The 13,965-nt window shown below is 44.4% G+C and overlaps 1 protein-coding gene across 1 annotated transcript in view; it reads right to left on the bottom strand.

Moving 5' to 3' along the window:
• Positions 1-8,978: 8,978 nt before the first annotated feature.
• The window catches only part of Ralb (RAS like proto-oncogene B), a 38,400-nt gene continuing 33,413 nt past the window's right edge, over positions 8,979-13,965 (bottom strand). The window contains exon 5 of the mRNA XM_090342967.1: positions 8,979-10,912. Within this exon, the coding sequence (XP_090199093.1) occupies positions 10,793-10,912 (120 nt within the window). The 3' untranslated portion in view covers positions 8,979-10,792. The remainder of the gene's footprint in view (positions 10,913-13,965) is intronic.

Below are 13,965 nucleotides of genomic sequence, written 5' to 3'. Positions count from 1 at the left end.
GGTGGGCCCACCTCCCACGGCCACCCTCCAGGGGTGTCAGGGACCCACAATCCTAAGCACGAGTCTCAAGTATTGAGGGAGATAGGAATCATGCCAGATCACTTTCCATGACCTGCTACCCATCCAGACAGATGGAAGAAAAAGCTTCATGGAGTACAGCTTGAAGGTCATGGTCGGCTGCCTGTCCACCCACCCTGCTGTCTCTGGCCTCGAGAGTCAGCACAAAGAGAGAGCAGTCCTTGAAGTAGAGGCCATCACATCTGATCACAGCCAAAATGGAATGAGAAGTTATAGCAGCAACGTCTGGGGGTTAAAACCAACGACTGGTGGACCCTTGGGAGTGGCAAAGCTTTTCCAAGGGGGCACACCATTCTGTCAGGCCAAGTTTCACGTGGAGGAAGTGGGGAGATTGTGGGGAGGGATTAGAGCTTCCCTTCACTTTGCAAATGTTCTCTCAGTAAACAGAACTCAGTGTGGGAACAGTATTACTAGAAACTGCAAATGCAAATTGATTAATGCCATAAAAATGCAACTGAAACCACCAGCCCTCACAAACAGTGGGCTTATGTCTGCCCTGCTCTCTACAGGGAGTATTTGCCTTCTGAGTTTGTGTATTGTTCACCATTTGGCTTTGGCACATACACAAAATCCAAAGCCTATAATAGCACAGGTCATTAAACTCAACAACTGCACTTGGACCTTTGTCAAGGGTATGATTCAGGCAGGCACTTTCCTTAGGAACCAGTTTCCAATGTGTTAGGGGCTCTATCCCCCCCACACAAGGGCAAGGGACCAGCCAGGCAGGTTACCCGGAAAGTGAGTTTTCTTATGGCCACTAGGTGGCAGTAGGGGTCTGCACAAAAGGGCAGTTGGAGTTTGGCACAGCTTGAGACATTGAAATGTCTATTTTTTGTGTGTGTGCAACTCTCCTTTCCATATAAAAACAAATCAGGATGGGTATATATAATGAGATGCACCTGCGAGTTTTATATTGGGAGAAGCCCTCCAGGTGCATCCAGGAAGGCTTCTATTGGAAGAGACAGGTCGGGGTCAGTTCAGAGGAGCCTCTTACAACTTTGAGGCTGATTAGTTCTGGACTGCAGGACTAACAGCAGTGGTGCTGGAAATGTGGATGTTCATGTCATTCACACTCTATGACTAACTCTGCACCCGACCCTGCTGGGTCATTGTGCCAGGGACCCACAGATCTAGAAATGCCCTGACAGTGGCTCAATCCAATTGTTAGTATTACTTCAAGGATCCAACAAGCCATGCACGAATGTGTTGATTACTTCCCACTGCAATCTTAACTACTCATTAGGCTGAGACCTGAAGGATCTTATTTAGAAGCCAGACTGGGCAGAAAGTCTGTGAAATTCTAAATAACCAGCAAAAGTCCGGGCTGGTAAGAGGGAGACACAAAAATGGAGAGACAAAGGGCAAACAATGCAGCAGTGGTACTCACTAGACACCATGATTAAAATGAACTATACAGCTGGGAATGTGGCTTAGTGGTAGAGTGCTCGCCTACATGCATAAAGTCCTGGGGTTTGATTCCTCAGTACCACACAAACAGAAAAGGCTAGAAGTAGTGCTGTGGTTCAAGTGGTAGAGTGCTACCCTTGAGCAAAAAGAAGTTCTGGGACAGTGCCCAGGCTCAAGCCCCAGGACTATGAACTATAGAACTGTGGGTGGAGTTGGAAGGGAAAATCTAGGAGAGAGTAAGGGAAAGGGTGACTGTCCAAAAAAATGTTCTCATTTCTTGACTTCTGTAATTGTACATCACCTTTATAATAACAATTAAAAAATAAAAAGCCAGGCCAGGTGCTGATTGCTCACACCTATAATCCTAGCTGCTCAGGAGGCTGAGATCTGAGGATTGCAGTTCAAAACCAGCCCAGGCACAAAAGTCCCATGAGACTCTTATCTCCAATAAACCACCCAGAAAAAGCCACAAGTGGTACTATGGCTTAAGTGGTAGAGTGCTAACCTTGAGCAAAAGAAACGTAGGCCTTGAGATCAAGCCCCAGGACCAGAAAAGAAAGGAAGAATGGAAGAAAGGAACAGAGAAGAAAGTTAGGGAAAAGGAAGGAAAGAAGGAAGGAAGAAAGAAAGAAAAAGGCTAGGCTGGAGATACAGCTGTGTTGCCTAGCAGGCATGAGTTCCTGAATTCAATGTCCAACATCACAAAAAAAAAATTAGTAATAATAATCAGAAAAAAAACCAAAGTTGGAGGCATAGTCAAGTAGTACACCTGCCTAGGAAACACAAGGTCCTAAATTCAAACCCAAGTAATAAAGAAAAAGAAATGTATGAAATCAGCCTATGTATATTTTTTCACATGTGTCAGTACGTGATACCAAAGGAGGATACTCTTACGAAAGGACCACAAAGATGCAACGCCTATGTGCCTCTGATCATATAAAATAATATGTATTGAAACGCACTCCAGGAAAGGGAATCACAAGGTATTTTCCTTTGTTGCTGTTTTTGTTTCTTTTGCTATGTTTGTTCACTTATGTTTTGGGAAGGGAAAAGGTGAACATTGAGATGGAGAGACAAAGCATGAAGAAATGCCAGCAGTGGTACACGTTAGACATTACATTGAAAATGAATATACAACTTGTGTGTTGGAGGGATGGAAGAGAAAACCCAGGAGAGAGTGAGTGGAGGGGTGACATTGTCCAAAAAGAAAGGTACTCATTATCTGACTTATGTAACTGTAACTCCTCTGTATATCACTTTTATGATAACAATAAAAGATAATCAAAAAATAACCAATTTTCTAATTTTGTCTATACTAAGGCTTGAACTCAGGGCCTCTCTCTTGGAATATTCCTCACAGTGTAGCCCAGCATTTCTAGGGTTAGTTGAACATGGAATCTCCCAGGCATTTCTGCAAGGCTCACTTTGAACCAAGATCCTCTAGGCCTCAGCCTCCTGAGTGGTTAGCATTGCGGACATAAGCTACCCTCATTCAGCACATGTGTTTAAAAAGCACGTCTAATTTCAAGAAATCAGATCACTGGATTTAGGTAGCAGCCAGTAGGACTGGTTTTATCTGAAGCTAAATAAAACATTCCAAGCTAGGTGCTGGTGGTTAATGTCAGTAATCCTAGCTTCTTGGGAGGCTGAGATCTGAGGATCACAGTTCACAGCCAGGATAGGAAGGTCTATGAGACTCCTATCTCCAATTCACCAGCAAAAAGTCACAAGTGGAGCTGTGGCTTAAATGGCAGAGAGCTAGTCAAGCAAGAGTACAAGGCCCTGAGTTCAAGTCCTCTGCTCTGTATGCCTTCTCTTCTGTACCTCCTCATAAGCCCAAGAGTGGCAGCCCAGCAGGGCAGAGCTCTGGAGACCTAAGGAATGGTTTATTACCTCCTTCCTTTGCAAGATGAAGACACGGAAGCACAAAAACAAATCACGTGATCTTCCTTTGAAGAGAGCTAATGTTCCCACACATAGCGCCAACTATTTTTATCATGGTATTGTTAATAAATGTCAAAACTTTGTGTGGCTCCAGAAAGCTGAGAATGCTGAGTATTTCTAAAGGAGATGGGAAGAAAAAGCAGCTACTGGAAAGTGAGTTTAATATAAATGTAAAAGCCAATAAAGTAAAAAGAAAAAAAATGATATTATCCATGTTGTTGGTGGAGGAGGACATGAGGTAACCGAGCAGAGAACGCAGTGGATGTTTCAGTCACTAAGCACATTCCATGGCTGTGATGTTCACTGTTCTGTGTTTGCCTTGATCGGGATTTTAATATCCCCCAAAGACCTATGTGTTAGAGGCTTGGTCCCCAGTTGCTATCAGGTGAGGGAAACTTCAACGGGGGGGGGGGGGGGCAAGTAGGAGTTGGGTCATGTAGGTATTTACTAGGAGGAGATATTCTGACCCTTGGAGTACCCCCCCCACACACATACACACCTCTGCTTCTTAGTCACCATGAAATGCCAGGGGACCATGAACCACGAGCCTCTGTTTAAGCTCATTATCTGAGATATTTTGTCATAACAATAGAAAGTTGTCTCAGAGCTGCAGCAAATTGCAATCCTCTGAGCCCCTTAACCTGGCTGCCCCATCCTGAACCACAGTGGAAATGGTACAAGCACTCCACTGGAACCATTGAAACAGGTGCTCAGAGGCAGCTGGTGTGAAGACTGCCACCTGGATGACACTGCACACATTTGGTCACAGCTTAGGTCTAGGATGGGGGCCTGCCTTAAAGAAGCCGCCCAAGCCTTGGAGCCTGCTCTATACAGTATGGACCTCCATGACCAGGGAACAAGGCAGCTCCCATGAACTCCACCTTCTGGTGCTCACACACCTGCCACTGTGCAATTCTTGTCTCAAATGCAGGTGGGACCTGAACCTGCTTCTGATCAATAGAATACTGCCCACCAGTGTGATAGGCAGTCAAAGTTGTTTCCATGTGGACAGCTGCCTATGGAGAGGGCCATAAGGCAGAGAACTATGGGAGGCACAAGGCAGTCTCTACTCAGTGGCCAAAACCCCCTAAACTACAATGTGACAACAGGTCAGCTAACACCCTGACAGCAAGCCCTGGGAGAACTCAAGCAGTGGACCCAGTGAAACCATTCCCAGAACTCCGACCCACAAGCATTGAGAAAAAGCAAGTGGCCTACTATTCCATCAACCAGGGATGAGCTGGAGCTGCAGACCCAGAATTGGGTGACAGCTACTGCACAGAAGCACATATAAGAACAGTGAATCCCAGACACAATCTGCTGGCAGGAAGGGGACTCCAGGCACCTGGCCTCAAGATGACCCACAAAACCTATGCAGCATTGTGGACGGCAATCCCATGCTATGTGGGGCTGGCTCTTCCCCTACAACTTGCCCTATTTACTGGCAACTTTCCACTCAAGCCATCCACCTCCTTGGTCTCTGTGCCAGAGGCAGTGCCATCAGCCTTCTGTCACTGGCAGCCAGAAACTGGAAGTCACTGTGGAGACATCTTTCACAACTCCACCTCTTGTGGCTTGATTTTTGATGTTGTTGCTCTGGAGGACCCAGCAAGTTCTAGGTTGGTGGGTGGTTAGGCAGCTAGTCATAAGGTAGTAGGCTTTTTCAGCATCCTCAGTAGAAAGGATTATAGGCATAAGCCATAAGCACTTGGCAGTGCCTTGTTGGTTGCTTTATCATTCCTGGGGCTTGAACTCAGAGTCTCAGCCCTGTCCTTGAGCTCTTTTGCTCAAGGCTAGAGAACTACCAGTTTGAGCCACAGCTCCACTTCCCATTTTGAGAGGTTAAGTAGAGATAAAGTGTCACAGGGACTTTTTCTGCTCAGGCTGACTTTGAACCTAGACCTTCAGATCACAGCCTCCTGAGTAGCTGTCAGGCATGTCCAGCCAGACCCTTGTTTTTAATCTGCTTGCAGATCTCAGGGCTGGGATGGAGGATGGGCAGCTGCTTCATTTCATGAGCATGTGCAATGCAGCCAATCCATGTGTTAAATGGTGAATGAGGGGCCAGGAGTTTGGTCTAGTGGTTGAGTGCTTGCTTGCTTAGCATGCACAAAGACCCAGGTTCGATTCCTAGGTACCATATACATAGAAAAGGCTGGAAGTGGTGCTGTGGCTCAAGTAGTAGAACTCTAGCCCTGAGAAAGCCCAAGGACAGTTCAGGCCCCGAGCTCAAGCCCAGGACTGGCAAAAAAAAAAAGCCAGAAGTAACTTGGTGCGGTGGCTCACACCTGTAATCCGTGAGACTCTTATCTCCAATTAACCACCAGAAAACCAGAAGTGGGACTGTGGCTCAAGGAGTAGGGTGGTAGCCTTGAACTGAAGAGCTCAGGGACAGTGCCCAGACCCAGAGTTCAAGTCCCATGACCAACAAAAAAGAAAAGAAAAGCAGAAAAAGCCAGAAGTACTGCTGGGGCTCAAGTGGTAGAGTGCTAGCCTTAAAAAAAGCCCATGGAGGGATCACTATTTTACTGTTGGTGGGAGTGCAAACTCGTTCAACCACTATGGAAAGCAGTATGGCAGTTCCTCAAAAGACTAAACATAGAACTCCCCTATGACTTAGCAATTCCACTACTTGCCATTTACCCAACCATCCAGAAACAAGGGCATACTAAATCCATTACCACAACAATGTTCATTGCAGCACTATTTATCATTGCAAAGATATGGAACCAATCCAGATGCCCCTCAGTTGATGAGTGGATCAACAAGATGTAGTATTTGTACACAATGGAATTCTATGCTGTTGTCAGAAAGAATGACATTGCCCCATTTGTAAGGAAATGGAAAGACTTAGAAAAAAACATATTAAGTGAAGTAAGCCAGACTCAAAGGAACATAGGCTCAATGGTTTCCCTCATTTGTCATAATCAGTAGAAACCTTGGGCTCTACTAGCAGAGATTTACAATAGAACAAAACCTAGACACATAAGGCCATATAGTATGATGCTAAATGAAAGGACCTCCAGGATATAGAAACAAAAGCCATATAAGTGATTGTTGTCCTTAATGTACTGTTATCTCTCATCTCTTTTGCTTTCCCTTGGTTATCTCTTATTACAATATTTCACCTTGTTATCTGATAGATAATATATATGTGTATTTGGTTATTTGAAATCTGTAGGGAAGGAGGGAAAACAACAGGAGGGGTGGGAGTGGGGGGAGGGAATTGGGGACCAAGACATGAGAAAGAGTATCAATGGTAAATATAGTGTAACCTTTCTATTAATTACAATAAAAATATATGGGGGGAAAAAGGCCCATGGACAGTGCTCAAGTCCTGAGTTCAGGCCCCAGGAGTGGGCAAAAAAAAAAAAATAGTGAATGAATGTGGTCCTATCTAGCAATGAAATGAAGCCACACTGTGGGGGACTCCATTCCATTCTGTTAGCACCAGATATCTAGCAACACCTACCCAGAAACTTACAGTCTGACCACACTGCCCACAACTAAGAGCATGACTTCATCCCTGAAGTAGGGATCAGAGCCCCAGGCAAAGTATCAGGGTTATTTCTACTCGAGACAGCTTGTGGAGCTTGCTTGCTAGTGTTCTACTTGAGTTATGCCTTGAGCTCAGCATTCTGATGATTATTTTGGAGAATGGAGTCTTGTCTAGTTTTCTGCCCTAATTGTTTTTTTTTTCTTTTTTCTTTTTTTTTTTTTTTCCAGTTGGTCATTGGGCTTGAACTCTGGGCCTGGGCACTGTCCCTGAGCTCTTCAGCTCAAGGCTCTAACACTTTGAGCCACAGAACCATGTCCCGTTTTCTGGTGGTTAACTGGAGATGAAGTTACAGACTTTCATGTCTGGGTTGCCTTTGAACCACCGTTCTCAGATCACAGCCTCCTGAGTAACTAGGATTACAGGCATGAGTCACTGGCACCCAGCTTCTGCTCTAGTTCTGAACGAAAACCTCCAGATTTTTAGCCTTTTAGCTAGACTTATAGCTAGCTACAAGTGGCTGGCTTGGAATACTGATTTCAAGAGAACTTCAAGTCTAAACAGCAATGCCTTGTGACCTTTAATTAATACCAAAATCTGTCTAAGCACCATTTTCTCAATCCTTTCTCTGACATGAGGATACTGACATTTTTCTTTTGGGAATCTTTGGAAGATTAAAGGTGCGTGTATAAACATGATTGCTGCTGTATGTCCATGAGCAGCGTTTTCAGAGGAGCTTCAATGAAGCAGGAGAGTCTGAGTTCATGTTTCTATAGCTGCTCAACTCTTTGAAGGCAAGGGTTGGATTGGGCACTGGTGAAGAAAACAGAGAGAGGAGTCTGGAGATGAGAAATGTTATAAGAGGTAAAAGGCAAGATTAGAAATATACAACGCTGTTGTTCTTAAGGTACTATGTTATCTCTCATCACTTTTGCTGTCCCTTGGTTATCTCATATTGTTACAGTATCTCACTTTGTTATCTGATATATCGGATATATTTGTATTTGGTTATTTGAAATTGGATAGGGAACAGGAGAAAACAAGATGAGGGGTGGGGGTGGGGGGAAGGGAAATGGGGACCAAGACATGTGAAAGGGTATCAATGTATGGGAATTAATGTACCATCTATCTGGTAAATATCATGTAACCCTTCTATTAATTACAATAAAAAAAATATATGGAGGGCCAGGAGTTTGGCCTAGTGGTTAAAGTGCTTGCCTAGCATGCACAAAGACCCGGGTTCGATTCCTTGGTACCACATACATATAAAAAAGCTGGAAGTGGTGCTGAGGCTCAAGTGGTAGAGCTCTAGCCTTGAGAAAGTCCAAGGACAGTGCTCAGGCCCTGAGCTCAAGCCCAGGACTGGCAAAAAAAAAAATAATATATATATATATATATATATGGAAAAAAAAAGAAATACACAACGCAAGCTGGGCGCTGATGGCTCACACCTATAATTCTAGCTACTCAGGAGGCTGAGATCTGAAGATCATGGTTTGAAGCCAACCCAAGCAGAATCTGAGACATATCTCCAATTAACCAACAAAATTCCAGTTGTGGCTGGGCTCACACCTGGGCACGAAAGTCCATGAGACTCCCATCTCAAATTAACCACCAGAAAACCAGAAGTGGTACTATGGCTCAAGGGGTAGGGCATAGTCTTAAGCTCAAGAGCTCAGGGACAGCACCCAGGCCCAGAGTTCAAGTCCCACGACTGACCAAAAAAAAACAACAACAACCAAAAACCCCTCCAGATGTGGAGGAAGTGTGGCTTAAGCAGTAGAGTGGCAGTCTTTAGCAAAAAAAGCCAAGGGACAGCGAGAGTCCCTGAGTTTAAGCCTTAGTAATGTGGAGAGAAGGGGAGGGAGAGAAAACAGGGATCTCTCCCAATGGAAAAAAGAAATTAAAATTGCTGTTAAATCTATTTCCTAATTCAGAGGACTCCCTAAAATGAAATGTTATCTGGTCCTGCAGAACACCTGAGAAAATAATGAACAACTGCTGCTTATATTTTATGTGTATAACGAGAATAAAAAAGCTGAAATCTTGAAAGTACATTTGGTTATTGGGGGTTTTTATTTTTTATTTTTTTTTAAAAAAGGCCATGATTCTTTGGGAAGTGATACAAGATTGGTAGCCAGGAGTCAGGCGGTAATTCCTACAATCTATGTAACAACCATAAATCCAAAAGGCTCCAGCTTGGCCCACCCCCTTTCATTTTTGGCACCTACACATGAGATGTTCACTTCCAAAAACTGGGGGGAAACGTGTTAAAATAGAGGTTATTTTTTTTTTTATCACAGTCCCCCTTTCCCAAGAGTTTCTAACTGCTGAACTGAGAGAATTAATACTCTGGTGAATGTATTTCTTTTTCTAAGCCAACTCCATGACTCTCAGACATTAGGAGTAGCCATGTTTCAGAGGTAAGGGGACAATGGCTGACGATTCCCCACGTCTCACCATACGATTATCGAGCATGCCTGTGAGAGGTAGCAGAAGTCTGGCACAGGCTCTCGCTTCATGATTTTAGGATACAGTTACAATTCATCACACTTCTCATAATTTGTGTGACACTGAGAGAAGAAAAAGAGGAGGCCGGCTCAACCTCTGCACAATGAGGCTGCTCGGGAAGATGGCTTAATGACCAGAGGAGGAGGGCTCTACCACAGGCCTGACAGACACCAATTAGAAAACAGTTTGGATCACCTTGGTGGCTCACACCTGTAGTCCTAGCTACTCAGGAGGCAGAGATCTGAGGATCAGAGTTTGAACCCAGCACGGACAGGAAGGCTGTGAGACTCTTATGTCCAATTAACCACCTAAAAAAACTAGAAGTGGAGCTTTGGCTCAAAGTGGTAGAGGCTAAGCTTGAGCAAAAAAGCTCAGAAACAGCACTCAGGCCCTGAGTTCAAGCCCCATGACCGACAAGGAAAAAAAAAGAGGGGTGGAGAGAGAAAGAAAAACAGCATGGTCCTCCGTCGTTGAGCATCCTATTCAACAATCAAGATGCTGAGGAGAAAAAAGCCAATGCAGATTGTAAATGGCCAATATTTAGATACGAAGGAAACCATTTTCATTTTTCATATGTGAAGAAGACTTATGCGCATGGTATTGGTCCATACAGTCCCAATCCAGGTTCACTGGTCCAGCTACACTTCAGGTTCACAGGGCAGTGCAAGAAGCTTATCAAAGGTCCCAGGGCTCTTCAGCATCATTAGGGTTTAATGGATTTCTCTGAGTGCTATTGCTAAACTAACAAAGTAAGAAGAGGATCTTACTTCAGATTCACTTCCAAAATCTAATTTAAAAAAAAAGACACTTTTATTGCAAAAAAAAAAAAAAATGAAGGGTAACATTATTTAAAAAAAAAAACTAGTAGGACAAGCTAGGCATGGGGGCACATGCCTAGCTAATCAACAGGCTGAGATCTGAAGGATCACAGTTTGAAGCTAGGACAAGCAAAAAATAAAGTCCTCGAGACTCTACCTCTAAAATAACCAGCAATAGCTAGCTTAGAGGCATGGCTCAAGTAGCAGAGCACCAGCCAAGCAAAAACAAAAAATCCTAGGGGGGGGGGAGGTATTCAGACAATACCTTTTTCCCTAGTGCACTGTATACCCAGGTAAGCTGTGGAAAGGAACAAAAAAGGGAGGGCAGAGGTAAGATTCCAAAGCTCCCAAGTAAGCTGGCTTATTTCTTCTGCCAGTCACCATTCACAAATATTTGTCCCCGTTTAAAGAAGTACAGGTGAGTGAGGTTTGGGAAAGCAGAAAACACAGGCAGAAGCCAGCTAGTATCTTCTGCTTGCCAGCCCAGCCCTGTGTCCTTAAGCAACCACGGGCTCCATCTGCCACCCTGGGCCTGCCCTCACAGCAAGCAACACCTTTCTTTAAAACTTTTCTTGTTCTTGCTGCTCTTCTTGCCATTCTTGTCTTTGTTTTCCGACATCTTCTTTGCTCTGATTTCTCTCATTAGGTCAAAAAACACCTGGAAGAGGAGAGAAAGGCAAAAAGAATAGAAGGAAAAAGTCATTTAATGATAAAAGCAATCAACTCAGTGTAGCAGGATACTGAGTTCTATTTTTTGGGCGTAAAGCCTATGCTTATTTTTTTTTTGTAAACCATGTGCATTGAAAGAATCTAGAGAGCTGGGTGTGGTGGCTCATGCTTGTAATCCTAGCTACTCAGGAGGCTGAGATTTGAGGACTGCAGTTCAAAGCCAGCTCAGGCACTAAAAAGTCCAGGAGATTCTTATTTCCAATTAATCACCAGAAAACAGGAAGTGGCACTATGGCTCAAGGGGTAGATCGGTAGCCTTGAGCTGAAGTGCTCAGGGACAAGGTCCAGGCCCAGAATTCAAGTCCCACAACCGACACTCCCCAACCCCTCAAAAAAAAAAAAAAAAGAATCTAGAGAAAATAGGAATAATCAAGTCTTAAAACTATATTGGAACTCTACAGTGTGAGCATCCCAATTTTACCTTACAGTGGTCTAGCCAACGACAAAATCACCTAATGTTTCTGCTATTAACAATCTACTCGACTCTCAAAATGGAAAGACTTTTTTCTAGTAATAAGCATATGGGTAAGATATGCTTCTGCAGATAGATCCTACAACCGTTGGTGAAACTAACAAATACTGAATAACAGCAGGCCAAACACTTGTAGCATTTCTAACCAGCAGGAAAAAGGAGAGAGGGGCTAAGTCCTCCCACTGAATCCTTGTAGGATCCCTACACCTAATAGAATGTTATTCTGGCAGCTCTCCCAACCAGTGTATGCTGCCATGATGGTGGACCTGAGAAAGCAGATGGGAGGAGGGCAAGAGGGGCCTGTACTGTGAGTTGAAGAACTGAGGGAACAAAACATCTTATCATAGTGGCTCCCACATGCCCGTTTCTTGGGTCCTTGCAGTGCTGTGAGAAACTTCATCAGGAACTGATGAACTTGTCCTGAAGTATTATGTGTTCGTGTATACGTGTGAGGGGGAGGGGTGCACACAGATGGACATCATTTGGGTTTTGTCCTCTGCTACCAGACACTGTGTCAGAGGACTGCTTAAGCCTGGGCAGACAAAACATGATCCCTTGGGGCCAGGAATGTGGCCTAGTGGTAGAGTACTTGCCTAGCACGCACACTTCCCTGGGTTCCATTTCTCAGTAACATAAATACAGAAAAAAGTGGAAGTGGTACCATGGCTCAAGTGGTAGAGTGCTAGCCTTGAGAAAGCTCAAGAACAGTGCACAAGCCTTAAGTTCAGGCTACAGGACTGGTCAAAAAAAGAAAAGAAAACCTCTTCTACATGTATTCAAGATTTCCCAGACACTAAAAAAAGTGGCAAGGGATGAGGATTTTATCTCTGGACAGTTGCACAAACCACCAGTATCTATCTTTTCTTTTACTTTCTTTTGGCTCAGGACAAGGAGCCCCACGCTGGCTCAGTTGACCTCCAAAGCCTTGTCCCCAGATGCTCAGGAAAGTGCAGGGCCACACAAGCCTCAGTGAACAACTCCTTGTTACAACCTTTTTTTTTTTTTTTGGTCCTGACAGCAAAAGGCAGAAGAAGGGGCATGGACTAGATCCAACTAAAAATGATGACTGAGCTGTTCACCCGCTGATATAATCAAAAGTCTTCCTTGGCTAAATTGTTTACAAGTGAACACAATGCTGCCAGCCTTACTTTCTGTAAGGTTCCTGTTTGGCAGGTCAGGCTGGTGCAGTGTGTGTGTGGGTATGTGTGTGACTAGGGATCAGTCCCCACACATACACTGAGAAAAGAGACCTGACCCCAATGTTGATTCTTGTCCCTTAAAAAGCACACATCAGAACAGGCTAGTGCTAAGACAATCTTCCTGAGATTTAAAACATGAAGCTCATGTTTGGATTTCCTGTTTCCTCCAGTTCAACAAAGCAGGCAAAGGAGGAGATTCTGACTCACACAGGCAGCAGCCTAAGAACAAAATAACAGATACAAAGAAAAAACAGCTCCTGGTCACAAAGTTCACACAGCAGCCCACACGGATGCCCAAGGGTCAGCACATCCCACAGCTGACATCAGCTGGGATGAGGGGGAGAGAAGGAAGAGGGCTGGGGGGTGGGAGGGCGGATTTGGATGCTGCTAATGACAACACAGCACAGATCCAGGCCTCTGCCAGCTACAGCTATGCACAGGTTTCACAAGCCCAGGAAGTAACAACTGACCCAGGTGAAGGCAGAAGGAACTTGACTACTTTAGCTTATTTGAGCCAGAGGAGACCATCTAGAACTTTGACTTAAAAGAAAAATCAAAGCTGGGTGGGGTGGTACAGGCCTGTGATCCCAATATTCCAAGGACTGAAGCAAGAGAATCACAAATGTAAGGCCAGATTGGATAGGTCACAGAGAGCCTGACAATAGCAATCTCCATTAGGTAGATTTTCAAATTGTCAATCTTAGACCTGGTAAGGTCACTCTTACATTAGCTTCGGAGCTCAACACCTATGGTTCACACCTAGAATCCTAGTAATCAGGAGACTGAGATCTAAGGATTGCAGTTCAAAGCCAGTCTGAAGAGAAAAGTCAGTGAGATGTTTATATCTCCAATTACACACACACACACACACACCCCAAACCCAGCTGGAAGTGGAGCTGTGATTCAAGTGGTAGAGTGCCAGCCTTGAGAAAAAAAAAAAGGAACCAGCACAAAAAGGAAATCTGTGCAAAAGTGTGCTGAGGAATAAAAGCGGCAAAAGAGATCCCATAGAGCTGTTCCTGAAAACACATCCTGTTTAGAGACTAAACCTAAAGGCAGAACACTTTGCTGCCGGTGGTCAGTGAAGAGACAGAACAAGCCCTCTCTGATCATATAAAACAGTATTTACCAAAATGAGCTCCAGGAAATGGGGAGAGAAAAAAGAAAACAAACAACAGGAACAAAACTAAATGTGTTGTTGGTGTGAGGAAGGAGGGAAGGAGGAAAGAATGAGGGGGAAAGAGAGGGAAGGAGGGAGGGAGGGAGAGAGGGAGAGAGGGAGGGAGGGAAAAGGAGGGAAGCTGACAGACA

This window comes from Megascapheus bottae, chromosome 12 (assembly GCF_031878675.1).
Source record: "Megascapheus bottae isolate mThoBot1 chromosome 12, mThoBot2.hap1, whole genome shotgun sequence".
NCBI lineage: Eukaryota > Metazoa > Chordata > Mammalia > Rodentia > Geomyidae > Megascapheus > Megascapheus bottae.
The sequence above is the reverse complement of the archived record's forward strand: the minus strand, read 5'-3'. Positions and strand labels throughout refer to the sequence as shown.